This window comes from Diceros bicornis, chromosome 31 (assembly GCF_020826845.1).
Source record: "Diceros bicornis minor isolate mBicDic1 chromosome 31, mDicBic1.mat.cur, whole genome shotgun sequence".
In the NCBI taxonomy this organism is placed as follows: Eukaryota; Metazoa; Chordata; class Mammalia; order Perissodactyla; family Rhinocerotidae; genus Diceros; species Diceros bicornis.
In genome coordinates, this window is record NC_080770.1 from 33,044,529 (window position 1) to 33,059,137 (window position 14,609).

At 46.8% G+C, this 14,609-nt stretch overlaps 1 protein-coding gene across 1 annotated transcript in view; it reads left to right on the forward strand.

Annotated features, from left to right (window-relative positions):
- Positions 1-14,609, forward strand: part of PAMR1 (peptidase domain containing associated with muscle regeneration 1) — a 71,471-nt gene that overhangs the window by 36,309 nt on the left and 20,553 nt on the right. Inside the window, exons 4-6 of the mRNA XM_058527660.1 lie at positions 1,308-1,422; positions 5,244-5,461; positions 7,960-8,067. Coding sequence (XP_058383643.1) covers positions 1,308-1,422; positions 5,244-5,461; positions 7,960-8,067 — 441 coding nt within the window. The remainder of the gene's footprint in view (positions 1-1,307; positions 1,423-5,243; positions 5,462-7,959; positions 8,068-14,609) is intronic.

Below are 14,609 nucleotides of genomic sequence, written 5' to 3' on the forward strand. Positions count from 1 at the left end.
TTATACTTTTTGGAGGGTTGTTGAATATAACTGCATATCCAGACTTTTTGATGTCAAACTGGATCTCTATATAGAACAGGGGTAGATCAACTTTTCTGTAAAGGGGCAGATAGTAAATATTTTCATTTTTCTAGGCCCTACTGTCCCTTGTCATAACTACTCAACTTTGCTATTATAGCTCGAAAGCAACCATAGACAATGCATAAAACAACAGGCACGACTCTGTTGCAATAAAATTTTATTTAGAAAAACAGACAGTGGGCCAGATTTGGCCCAGGATCGTAGTTTGTCAATTCTGGTAGAAAACATCATTTATTTACATGACCCAGAAAATTTTTTCTCTGTAAAACCTCTTCAAGACATTTCCCCCAAACTTTTTTGTAAAACCAGGGTGCATCTTACACACCTGTGCTCATCTTAACACTAGAAGATACAATTTAACGACTGCTTGTCCAGTGGCTTTCAACTCTTAGGGACTCCTTGGGGGTCATTCAGGGGACCAAGATGAGGGTGAGGGTGGAGGACTTTGGCCCCTGCTTCTGCTTCAACCAGGAGCCCCTCTTGGACCCATGTTTATTTAATCGGTGGTCTTCGTAAGAGTTGATTTGAAAAAAGGAGTTGGCACCTATAAGAAAATTGAAAACCACTAATCCAGTCCGACTAGTTGGAAATCGTGTCCCTCTTCCCATGCCATGCATGAGAGAGGTATTTATCACGTAATTGCCCATAGAACTAATTAACACATAGATTTCCTAACTGGCTGGAGAGGGGTCAGCAAAGAGTTGCTTTGGGATTATATTTGTGGGGTAGAGAAAGTGCAGGGAACACAGACCAAAGGGTCTTATGCAGATTTAGACTCCAGACGAAGGCCAGTGTCCCGTAGAGTAGAGCTGTGGGGAGGGTCTACTTTCTGAGCCTTTTAAGTGGAGACAGCAAGCTGGCACTGGGCAGTCTTGGGGGGCAGGATGATGGAGTGGCTTCAACTTTATATTTAGACATAGTGAGGTTTGAATCTCTGCTCTGTCGCTTGGTAGCTAGATAAGTTATTTATCCAACTCTCTGGTTTTCCATTTTCCCAGCTGGAAAACTGGAATGATACCGCCTCCCTCCCTAAAGTATTGGATGGATTAAATGAATTCACCTACACAGATTGCCTCACACATTGCCAGGTGCTTGAGAAATATTGATTTCCTTCTCTGTTCTGTTCTCAGGGGTGTGGGATGAGCTCAAAGTCTCTTTGAGGCCTTCTACCATCTCTTTCCTGTTGACTCCAGTTTCCACACCCCAGTCTTCTCTTCTCCTCTCAGGATGTGGCCAGGTTCTGCGAGCCCCGAAGGGTCAGATTTTGTTGGAGAGCTACCCCCTGAATGCTCACTGCGAATGGACCATTCACGCCAAACCTGGGTTTATCATCCAGCTAAGGTAAGGGACTGGGGTCAGAATTAGGGAATCTGAGGTTACGAGGAAACACAGTAATGGAAATGAGAGCCCTGGATCCTGGTGACCAAGGGCTACCCATCAGCACTTTATTCATAAAAACCGAAAAGATATATTGGAGCCTTTTTCTTTACCTCTGATTCCGCGGGATAAGGCCTGGTCAGAACTATAGCCAATTAAGTGCTTGTCATTCACCATCCTAGAGCAGTGGGGCTCAGGTGGTTTTGACCCAAGGATAGCACCAGCAAAGAAAAATCCTGAGAGCAGTTGACCACCCGCAAATCTTTACCAAGTCTTCCTATCCACGCAGTGTTGGGCTGGGTTCCATGGGAGGGGCGTGAGGAAATAAAAGGCACAGGTCTAACCTTCGAGGAATTTATGCTCTAGACTGGGGTGTATGCTCGTCAGCTCCTTTCACTGCCATTCTCGGAACCCCCCCCCCACAACAAGTAAACCAGTTCTCTTGCTGTGTGGAAGACAAGCCGTTTCTTCTTAGGGACTTTGTTTAATTTAACAAATGCTAACAAATGTTTAATTTATGCCACAGTCCAAAATATAGACCTGGTTTTATTGTAACTAGATACATAATGCGCGAGCCCTGGTTTGTGAGCACTGTTCGTTGCTGCACCTAGTGCTGGAACAGTGCGGTGTGCACCCTGGATCCTGGATGGCTACTTGCTGCATGAATAGATGTTGGAAGAACTGCTCCCCGACACCAATGTGTCTCCTCTTTCCTGGAAGACACCTCTCCCTTTCCTCTCCAGGGAAGCTGAGTGGCCCATGCACCCCTGGGATTTCTAGGGACATTGTCCACTTAGCTCTTCCCTTTTCTAGCCAGAGGGGAGGCTGGTGGTGATGGAAATCTCTAGTCTTCTAGGGCACAAGCTTTCAATAAGTATTTTCTGGATGAGTCAGTACATCTAGAGCTTGCCACGTGCTGGCTGGCTCCTCTAATGGCTCTCTGTCCTCCAGGAGGGGCAACAGGGTACCCCCCGTTGGAAAGATCCAGCAAAACAGGTCCCCTTCTCAATCCTCCTCTTCAAAACTGGTCATTGGTAGCAGGTCTCCCCATTCCCTGAGGACCTGGGGTTAGGAGTGAAGCTCATTTATTGGGCTTTCCTAGAGGAAGGTTAGCTCAGGGAGCAAGTGAGGGGCCACACTGTTCTTCTTAGTGGGGTCCAGGCTGGATTTGCCAAGGATGGAAAGGGCAGGTGTTAAATGCTGCGTGTTAATATTTCAGCAACTCAAGGACCAGGCCAAATGGTCCCCTCAGGGGCCTCTGAAGAGATTCTCTAAGATCCACGATGCAGAAGAAATCCTCCCAAAACAAAAGTCCAAAATGGTGGAGGGATTGAGAAGCATAACACCTGCCTGGGAAAGGGCCCTAGGGAGGCTCGGAAAGAAACAGATTTCTTTGCCTCTAGTCAAACCTGGACCTGCTGCCCAGGGGTGATGGTAACAACCGAAACACTGTGAAGCAGGTGTAGGTTCAGCCCGAAAGCTGAGCAGTCATCCCTGCTGCCCCCCTTGCCATCGCCTACCATAGCCAGGTGACCACAAAATCTATTTTATTACCTGTGAAATAATCTCAGGTCCATCCACATCTCTCTCCACTGCCACCATCTCTCACCTGGATTCTCTCCTGGGCTCCTGCTTCCACTCTTGCCAGCTCTGCTATCTCCTCCCTCAGAGTGGCTAGAGTGATCCTGTAAAATCCTAAATCAAATCATTACTCTGTTATTGAAATCTCCCACTGCCTTCCTGTCAGGCTTGGAATAAAGTCTGAACTCCTCCTCCTGCTCTCCTCGCTGACGTCAGTTCATACCATTCTCCCCTTTGTCCACCACCTTGCAGCATCCCTGGCCTTCCTTCAGTTCCTCAGGTATGCCAAGCTCATTACAGCCTCAGGACCTTTGCACTTACAGATTCCCCTGCCTGGACCGCTCTTTCCCATGACCTTCACTTGGCTGGCTCTGTTTTATCATTGAAGCGTCTGTCCAGATGTCATGTCTGTAGAAAGGTCCTCCTTGACCACGCTGTGTAAAAGCTTATCCTCCCCATCGCTCTTTATGCTGACTTGGTTTATTTTCCTCGCAGCACTGAACATTCTCTGAAATTACCCTTTTTTCTGGTTTCCCTGCTGATTGTCTGTTGCTCAAATCAGAACTCATCTCCACGAGGGCAGGCGTTGTGTCTAGCTGGGCCACTCCAGGCTTTCAGCACCTAGAACAGCGCCTGACACAGAGCCGCCGGATGCTAACGTGTGTGGAGTAAGTGAACGAATGCAGGAATGTATGAACGTAAATAGGAGTTGCACTGTCTCATATTTCAGTGTCAGCAAAAGCTGTGATCTCTGTTGGGTGGTGGCCTTGCCTCTCTCCTCCCTTTTCAGACACAGGTACTAAAGCCCAGAGAAGGAACTGACTTCTCCAGGCCCAGTGAGTCAGTGGCGGCTCCTGGATAAGTCAGTCCTTGGATGTTAGAGCGTGTTTCACAACGGTGATCAGCAGGACTTCCACCCGCTTACAGAAGGCTTTGTGATACAAATTTTTGTAAAAGAAAACGGTTGTACTCAGTTATTAGGTTTCCTTTTTAGTAAGACCTTTAAGAGTGTTTGAAATGTACTGATTGTCACTATGTCCAGTGTTCTCTGATTCTGGCCATTGAGGTTTTTATCCAAGTGGCAGAAACGGCCTTAGGCCCAACTTTGCACGTGGCAGTTCTAGCTTTTCTGTCTATTTCTGCTTCTCCAAAACGTGAGGGAGAAGATACAGATGTACATTTTGTGAACTTGACACTCAGCCATTCCCTTGGGAATCTTCTGGAAAATGTCTCTTTCTCTCTGCTCTGGGATGTGGCTGTCTCTTTTCCTGTCTCATGGAATTGGGAGCTTGGGGTCGTTGTCTGCTTTTTTGGTCTGAAGTATCCCAATATTTCCAAACCCAGGACCCCTTTCAGGTAATCACAGACTGATCAGATCTCCCTCAGTTCTGAAATTCTGATACGGTGCTACTTTTTCTACTCTGCAGGGCAAGAATTATTGTTACCAAGAAGATAATTACCTTCTGAGCCTTCCATCAAATAGAAGAGTGTACAGAGAGTTTTTCCTTTACTTAGTATTGTAAGACAACCTGTGCTTTTTCATTCTCCAATTGTAAAGTTACAATATAGTATCCATTCAGTCATCTATTCAACAACATTTTCTTAGTGTCTCTTTATGCCAGGCACTATGTTAGGTACTATGCAAACAGTGGTGGAATAAGACAGATGTTCTGCCCTACCCTCAAGTAATTTGCAATCTAGTGGAGGAGACAGACATGCACACACACATGCACACATACACACACTCACAAAGTCAGGGAAATAATATGAGAAATTAAAATTTGTATACACATCATGAAGAAAACAAGGGATCTCCTTTAGAAAGAGTTGTCAGGGAAGCCTCTTTGAGGAGAGAATTTTAAGCTGAGGCCTGAGGATAGGAAGGAACCAGCCATGCAGACTGGGGGGGAAAGTGCCCCTGGAAGAGGAGCCAGCAAGTGCAAAGATTCTCTGCATGGAATATGGCAGCCCCTCACCTGGGCGTTAATGTACGTGCACACACACGTGCATGCGGTGTACATACACACCCCTCCATGAAAAGAAATGGATCTGACCTCAAGTCCTGCAGGACTGTTTTCCTGTAGACCAGGCCAATGGCACCGCTCTTCCCGAGACCTGTTCATCCTCTGGCCTTGAACTTGCCCAGGGGTCTCAGGACTATCCAGGGCTCACCTGTTTCCTGCTGTCACCCTCTCCCCACACAGGTTTGTCATGTTGAGTCTGGAGTTTGACTACATGTGCCAGTATGACTACGTTGAGGTCCGTGACGGGGAAGACAGCGATGGCCAGATCATCAAGCGTTTCTGTGGCAACGAGCGCCCAGCTCCCATCCGAAGCATGGGCTCCTCCCTCCATGTCCTCTTCCATTCAGATGGCTCCAAGAATTTCGATGGCTTCCATGCCATTTTTGAGGAGATCACAGGTAAAGGGCATGGGGACAAATGTAGCACTTTATGGCTGTGCTCTGGACAAGCATCTCCTTTCTGTGTACTCCGCCTTCTCCTGCTCAGCTTTATTAAACCCAGCATGCTGGCTTCTCAGAAGCAACCTACACATTGAGAAGGAAGGGGGAAATGGCACAGTATATTTCAGAAATGCTCACCAGAACCAGAACTAGGGATTATCTCCCTTGTACAGGTGCTAGAGCACAGAGAGGTTGGGTAATTTGTCCAAGCTCACAAAGCTATAGGGGTGGAACCAGGAATTTGTACAGTTTGGCTGTAGAGCTCACACTAGGGACCTCTCGTCGTTGAGGGTGTTAACTTTAGATCTCTGGCAGATTAAACCGTGTGACCTTGGGCAGTTCTACTTCTCTGAGCCTCAGTTTCCTTATCAGTGAATGAGGGAATAGCCATAGACCCTGCTCCCTTCAGGAGGCTCTGGGTGACAGAACAGATGGAGAGCTCAGCATGGTGTCTGGTACACAGGAAGCACTCAATAGCTGCCCTGCCGAGGCGTGCCCTGAGCCTCCCTTTGTCATCAGTAAGATAGGTATTAAAAGTCTTAAACTACAATGGTAAATGCCACTTGCTTTATGAGTAACTCGAAGCCTGACATTAACTCCTGCCCTGCATATTAGGATGTAGGGTTTGACCAAAATGGACAAAACACTCAATCCTAAGGAATCACCCCAGCTCTCACTGTTCTGAGATTGGATTGCATCAGGTTTTACAGAATAAGCTCAGGCTTGAAGATCTAGGTTTTTTTAATGCTAACTTAAAAAGATTGTAATGCTTCCTTATAGAGGGTCTAGTATGGAAGTCTCAGGAGAGAAGGCGGGTGGTGTGGGAATCAGCCTTTCTTCAGCCCTGTCCTTTCACAAGACCAGCAGACCCCACCCCCCACCCTGCCCCTGCCTCCGAATGTTCCCACATGAGCTTCAGCAGTTGCTCCTTATGATCCGTGGGCCTGCCTCCTTCCGAGGACTCCCCTAGGAGCTGTGCAGGGCCTGGGCATGGCCTGGGAGTTCTAGATGCTTTGCTGCTGTGGTGTGGTCGGCCTGTGGTCAAATCCTTGCCCTTTGATGATACCGCGCCAGCTGAGGCTGAGCAGGCGACACTGGAGATGCGTCTGTGGGTGCCTGTGGCACAGTGGGCAAGGCCTGGCTGTTAGGGAAGGCAGTTGGGGCGGCGGCAGCTCTCCAGCTTTTGACCGTGTGACTGAGGAGAGGGTCAGCGGGGCCTCCTCCTCCTCTGAAATGCTCCTCAACCTCCCCTGGAGAACTCTGGGAAACTCTGTTCTGCGTGGTCTAATAGTCAGACATAGCACTTCCCGTTCCTCAAACACCCATGTGTCCCCTTGTACTCAAGTTATTCCCTCTGGCTAAAGTCACCCCCCACACCTGCACCTCAGATCCCCTCCTTCAGGGCCCTGTCAGATTTCTCTTCCTCTGCTAAACCTTGTCTCTGTTCCATGGGCTGTGGCTTTGCCCTTTTTTGAATGTCTAATACCATTTCCTCCTCTTTTCTGACACCAACTGTGTTATGCTTCAGGTTATAGTCTCTGTACACTCTTCTTTAAAAAGCTTTGATCTGGTAAGCAGGGTCTCCTGTTCATCTTTATGTCTCTCCAGTACCTCACACAGAGAAAGCACTTGGCACAGGCTTGTTGAACTGGGCTGAGCGCTATAGCTCTACGCCACAGTAAATGAGGGTAGGATTGGTGGATAACAAGCCAACCAGTACTTCCCAAAGTGTTTCTGTAGAAAGATGGTCCCCAAGATGCTCTCTAATGCAGATTCTGAGGTCAAGTAAGCTTGTGGAAGGTGAAACATTATGTGCTGTCTTAGATATTCACAGTGCTCATTAGGGAATGGAAAGCTCTGGGAAGGAAGGTCTGCAGTAAAGAAATCTGGCTAATTATCATTTAACACCAGTAGCATTTCCCCAATGTATCTGAGCCTAGAACCCTGTCTTAGTTTAAAACATCAACATCTTGAGGGATTAATGTTTACAGAATGTGTGTTTGGAAATTCTTGAGTACACTTTCAACAGTGGCATGAAGATCATCTACCACTTCCTGTCCCCCAGTATGTGGGATGCTGAGCTTCCTTGAAAAAGTGACCTAAACCTACCCAGGGCTGCTTCTCTCCCTGGAGTCCCTGTGGGCGGGTGGAAGCGTGCTTCTGCTTCAGTCACATGGGTGCCTCTTTGTGTTGGCCTCAGGCTCTTCAGATTAGAGGTGTCTGGAAAATACTTCTGGGGCCTTTGAAAACGTTGAATAAAATCACCAACATTTGACATTTAATGAGTATCTGTTTTAGGCATTGTCAAACAATGGTAACATGAATTCAATAAAAGGAGTAAAAAAATCATAGGAAGACTTTAAAAGACAAGTGAAAGACTCGGGTCAAGACTCCAGGCTTGAGGAAATTGACTCAGCACACAGTGGCCCTGAGAGCAGCTGCCTTTTCTCTTACAGCATGTTCCTCGTCCCCTTGTTTCCATGACGGCACTTGCCTGCTTGACAGAACCGGATCTTACAAGTGTGCCTGCCTGGCAGGCTACACTGGGCAGCACTGTGAAAATCGTGAGTACGCCTCTGGGCTGGGAGTTAAGGTGTCACGTGGGGCTGGCATGAAGAGGGCTTTGGGAACTTGCTGGGTGTGTTGTTTCTTGGTGTCTAGGGTGGTCTGTCCAAGATGGTGTGTAATGTGGACACTCCCCTTGAGTAGATCCCAGGAAGGCTGGGCTGCCTGAATCAGGATGTCTGGAACCACCCAGGTTTGCCCAATGACATTTCCAGCCCTTACCTGCTACAAATACCTCTCAAAAAGATATGTCTTCATTGGCCCAAACAATAATCAGAGCTCACAAACATTGAGAAAGGGTCAACAGGAGAAAGTCGCCATCATAAAGTCTCCTGTGGCTCAGGGTCTGAACTCCCTGTCCATCCCAAGATCTGAATTTGGAGTTATGCTCCAGGGCACCATTCATAGACTCCACTGTGTTGTTGCACAGTCCGAGGCCCCTGCATTGAGGATGGTAAATATGTAGGGTGACCGTGAGTCCCAGTTCCCAGGGATAGTCCCAGTTTATGCATTTTGTCTGAGCAAAATTGTCAATAGCACCCTCTTTCCTGCTTGAAAGTGTCCTGAATCGGACCACAAATTACATGATCATCCTGTAAATATGGGACCAGGTTAGGTGAGTCACAGACAAACCAACCAACGTTTACTGAGGGACTACTGTGTATTGGGTTCTATGGAAATGCAGAAAAAACACACACTTTGTCTTTCTCTGAGGGAGCTTATCCTGAATTAGTGAGATAAGCTCCATGCTCTGTGATAGTCCTTGAGCAGGCCCGGAATGAGATGGGGTTGCAGGAGGTGTTATAGAACAGAAGAGTCATAGAGGAAAGAAATCCTTCCGACTACGGAACTCCACAGCCATCACTCTCTAGGACAGCTCTGCTTCTGCGGTCACCACTGAAGTCCCCCACCAGCTCCTGCCTGAGCCATATCCTGGCTGTCCCAGTGAATCACCCAAGTTCTCCAGTTCCTGCAGACAGAAGTCAAAAGCAGAACAATAGTAGCCCTCAGGAACCTGAGGTCAACCAAACAGCAGAAATAAGAGGAAACCAATCAAAGAAGTGACTCACTCCAATAAGGCAGGAGTTTCTAATTCATGTTCTCGAAGGGAGGACAAGACTCTTCTCTGATATTAGATTCACGCTGTTGCCAGAGAAGGAGAGAAACTAGAACCTGGAGAGAAACTAGAACCTGCTGAGTCTAAACGTGTGTCTGATGGGGCAAATCCTTTGCCCTTAGGAAGAGTCCATGCTGACCGCCACATATGGCAGTACCAGGACTGTCAAGCCCAGCTGTGCAGTGCCCAGGACTGTGCCATTGGCAAAGAGGAACTCCACCACCAAGACCAGAAATCATGTATCAAGGGTCTCTGGTAACCAAGACCCTGTGTATGGCATGTGTCCTAACAGAAGTTTGAGACCTGAAACAGGTGTGGACTGCAGCTGTCAGGATGGAATGAGATGTGCAGAAGAATAAGAAGAATCAGAATGGGGGGAGAGCAGAAGAGGAGAGAGAATGGCCTAGGCAGGGTTCCACCCAGCGGCTCCTGAGATGCGAACGTGTGGGGACGATGTAGTAGGACACGCTCCCAGGAGAGGCAGGGAAGGGAGTGGGGAAGCTGGGCTGGGAAGGGAAGGAAGCCAAACAAAGGCATGATTTCAGACAAAATCCCAGCTTCCGTGTGACCCAGCCGTGAGATCTGGCGTGTAGATTACAGCTCGGAGTGTGTCCTGGCTTTAAAGAATGGCGGCTGGGCTTTCATGTCCCACTGCAGTCAACGATTGGCTAAGGGCTGCCCTGGGTGAGAAGGAGAACACGTCTGACTTGCTATGCATGTGGGCCCAGTGGTTCCAGTGGCCCTTGAGCAGTCAGATGGCAGGTGCAGGCCATTGGAAGGAAAACAATGCAGACTGGGTGGGGGGTGGGGGGAGGAAAGGGGCCCATAGGAACAGTGAGGAGACATCCGAGGCAGAGCACCAACATGTCTGCTACAATCACTTCTAACTAGCATGCACAGGGACTTTGGGGTCATCCTATCAGGGGCTTGGTCTAATAGCGTTGTATGAAGTTCATACATTTTTCAGTTAATTTCACGAATTTCCTCTTGCACACAATGCCCGCGGAAGCCGTGGTTTCACTAGTGTGTCCTGAGTGTGCCATGGCCTTGCACTAACAGCATCCCTTGCTTTGGCCTGGCACAGCTTACCTGACTGTAATTATGTGGGATTCTTAGGAAAAGATGTTCTGCTTCATGGTTCCTGTCTCGTTTGAGCCTGCCGTGCTGTGTGCAAGGCAGAGAAGAGAAATGGCGCTTTCGCTTTGTTTGAAGAATTTTTGTACAGAGTCCTGACAATGGCAAGTCCTGAGCTTCACCCTTTGATTTAGGGGGGAAACAAAAAAAAGGAAAGTTTCTTGGGGAACTGATTGCATAATATTAGGGCTTTGATAAACAGAGGTAATATTAGAGAGAAGTAAAACATCAGCAAATAAGCCAAAATGCCTTTAAGAAGCTGGGTCAAATCAGGGGGGAAAAAAGAAATTGGTCCAAAAGTTGTGACTAAAATATGTATGGGTAGCTCATGAGCCCAAAATTGACTTCTCGGCGTTGTTCTTCTATCCAGAAACAAAACAAAACAAACATAATGAAAAAGAATGTAAAATGTGTCGTTATGAACTGATTCATAACTCGATTCACAGACTGTGTCCAGTCACTTTTGGTCTCAAAACAGCAGCATAGGTGGACAAGAGAATCGTTCCCCGCCGCTTTTCAAAAAGTCATTCAAAAACCATAATTCCCTCAGTACTGTGTAATTGTAACTGGGTGAAGATATTGGTGTTGGATTTCTGATACGTCATTTGCCAGCATCAATGTGGGGGACCCAATTTTTTATTCTATAAGATTTAGGTTTATTTTTCATTCTAGGAAATTCAGCATGAATTCCAAATAACTCAGTGAGGGAAGCATCACGAAAATGGGCTGTGGCAGTTTACCTCATAATTTCTGAACAAACCTTAAGCATTTTTCCAGAGCAATCTATCACCTAGAAAAACAAAAAAAGGAAAAAAAAAAAAAAAGCTTATTGTTTTTCTCATGAGTATATCAATGAACTGGAAAAAATCTCCCTGGAGGAAATTCTTACAAAATTAACAAGAAACTCAAGCATTCTGGGATTCTCCGAACTCTAGAATGCCCAAATTGGGCTAGGCACTTGTTTAAAAAAATAGCTTTAAAAGAACCAAGGCAAAGATTAATGAGAATTCCATCTTTTATTTACGTAGTACCAAATCTGATAGGGGGAGACCACTTCGTAGATACTGCTCTCATGCCCTGTCCTCCGAAAATCTGTGTGGAAAGGCAAGTGCTCCTTTCAGCAGATGAAAGCTTTGAAGCAGAGGCTGGAAGACACTGGTCCCCCAAAAATTTAGAGCTAGAGCTAGAATTCCACATTTCCGACATTGTTCACCGTCTCTCGGACACGGTTCTTGCCACATGGCTCGGTGAGACTCCAGGTGATTGATTGGTAAGCTCTGGTTACACCATCATGTCTCCTTATCGAGTCCTCTCGAAGGACTTCCTCTCCCAGGTAAGCCCGCCTGTCACTCTTTCCCAAAGAGAATCCTGACCGACTGTTTCTTGATATGAGCTATTCTCTTTATTTTCTTCGTGGATGTGTACGTCTGTGAGTGGGAGTGCAATAGACATAGATTTTCTACTTACAGAGGAAATATATACTTGTAAAAATAATCACACAGAACAGAGATGTATAAAAAAGAGACCACTGTTTCTCCTGACCCATCCTGGTTCCCAGCGGGACCACTGTTAACAACTTAGTATCCTTCCAGACCTTTCTTAGGGTGTGCAAACCTAAAAGTTGTCTGTATACCATTATTAAACCAGTAATTCTCAAGTGGGGACTATTTTGTCCCCTACTCCTACTCTCAGGGGACTTTTGGCAATGTTGGAAATGTTGGTTGTCACAATTGCAGGGGAGGGTGCTCCTGGCGTCTAGCGGGTGGAGGCCGGGGTGCTGCTCAGCATCCTGCAGCGCACGGGGCAGCCCTACAACCCAGACTTATCCGGTCCAGATGTCGGTCATGCCAAGGTTGAGAAGCCCTATTTTAAACAAAGTGGATTAAAGTATACATACGATTTCTCCACTTGTTTTCAGCACTCATATCATGGATGTTTTTCCGGGTCAGTCCATGTTGGTCTACCTAATTTGAAACAGTGATTGCTGAGTATTCCATTGCAGGGAAGTATATATGATCATGTGCTCATCCAGTCCCTTCAGAAAGACTTGATGTTGTGTTTAAATTTTTACTATTATGAGGAAAGCTGCAATGAGTGTCCTAACATATATTTCTTTGTTCACATGTAGAAGTATTTTTGTAAGATAAATTCCTAGATGTTGAAGTGTTAGTTCAAAGGGCACACGTATTTAAACTTTTGAGAGCTATTGCCAAAATGGTCACTAAGATGTTTACCAGTTTACAAGATAAGCCCTTGTAAATACTGGTCCTCAAAATAAAATCAGAACTGCATTTCAGAAACTAGAGTCTATTCTTGTCAAGTTGGAAATGGATTTATTTTCAAATGAAAATAAATGGGTCTGAGGGGAGATGTCTCATTCAGACTTTGTAGGGTGGTAAATAAAGAGTAAGAAACAGAGGCTGTTGCGAGCCTCCAGTGCTGCCAGCCCCAGGCCTCTCCTTAAGATGTTTCTCGAGGAGGCACAACTTTCCCCTGGTCTCAGGTGACCTCCTTTGAGAGCAAAAGAAGGGGAGTGGCCCCTTCTCAGCTTTGGGGCCAAGCTAGCCTCCTGCCAGCTCCCTCAGCGTCCCCCAACGCCTCCCTGGGCCACCATGTAAGAAACTGGGGCCCCTTTTTACCTCTGAAGTTTCCTGTTTTTTGTATGGAACAGAAGGACAAAGTGAGTTCTCGCGTAAATGGACGGAATCTTGTTTTGAAAAAGTGGGGAGCGAGGGATTCATTGCCCCGCTCCAATTTCCATGTGGCCTTTGTTCCTCTGGCCCAGTTGACGAAGCCGGCGCTTCCCCCCTGCATCCTAATGAAGAACGATGAAACGGGCTAAATCTTGGGGCACAATGCTCGCACTGCGGGCTCTGACGCGCCTTTGAACAAAACAAATTGGCTTCCACCAATTAAAGAAAAACGGTGAGTCTGGATTCTTTTGGGTCTTGGAGCATCAGATGGTTTCCCGGTAGCCTGTCCCAAGAACTGGGAAGAAAAGAGCCCAAGATGAGAGGCACACTTTATACTTCAGCTTCAGAGGGGCAGCCAGCATTTCTCATCAGAACAAGTGTTTAGGAGCTTTGGGTTTTCATGGAGACATTAACACTGATGCAGTGAGAGTGTGCCGAGACCTCAGTGGGTCACAACCACCTCTTCCATCACAGACACATAATATGCTGTGGGCGTGGGCCTGGTGGGATCAATGCAAATTGTTCTAAAATCTCTCAGATGAGGCGCTGTAAAATGGAACTGTTTCCTGGCTTTTTCCTAGTTCTAAAGGCCTATCTCATCATTAACGTGTGGAAGACAGTTGCACCTTTGTCTGTAATGAGATGGTACTCCCTGCGGTGAAGAGCTTGGTGTCTGTGGTCAGAAAGACCTTGGCTTGACTCTGAGCCTGCAACTTTCTGGCCAGGTGATCTTGAGCAAGTCATTTAACTCCTAAGAGCCTCAATCTCTTCACATATGAAGTTAAAAAAATAATACCAGATCCTTCTCGGGGGTGTTTTTGGGGACTGAATGAGATGATCCACAAGGTGCTGAGTTGAGTGGTAGGAGCCATTATTCTTACTGCTACTTCTGGCCCCCTCTGATGGCCATTTAAAAGTTTGACAGAAAGCAGGGAATTCTCCAGATAAGGGGTTAGGGTAATAGAACTAGTTTTTACAAACCAGACAATCATGAAAAACCTCTCTCAGGGTCCCAGAGTTTAAGAAAATTCTTCCAAGACTTTCTAAGTTTCCTTTGTGAACTGTTTTTCCTTTGTGAACTATGGCGAGACACTAAGTATTGCTGCCACTACACCTGCATACACACAAGAAAGATCTGGTTTTAAACAAGTGGACACTACCAATGTCATTGTCATAAAGGGATCCCAGATCCCAGGAGAAGACACGCACATTGGGCCTGATGGATGGGGAGTCTTGGTACCCAGGACAGCCAGGAGAAGGGGCTGCTAGAGGTGAAAGATGGAGTAATGTCGGGAGGAACTGGGCTTGGAAACTCCCGAGCAGGCTGCCCAAAGCATCATGTTTTCTGATCAGGGGGATCCAGTGTTGTTACCCTCACCACTTGATAACCTAGACCCTGCAGAGGTTGGAGGAGCCCCCGGAAGATCGTTAGCTAGTGGACTTGCACACCTCCTTGTCCCTGATCCTCCCTAACATGGAAATGAGGCTCTGACATCCTTCTTGGACTCAGAAATACCGTCTCATTTGGATGTAGACCAGAAAAGCAAAAGCTGTCACTGTACACAGCAGAAGCTGCCTTTGTATAGTTACCAAGGTA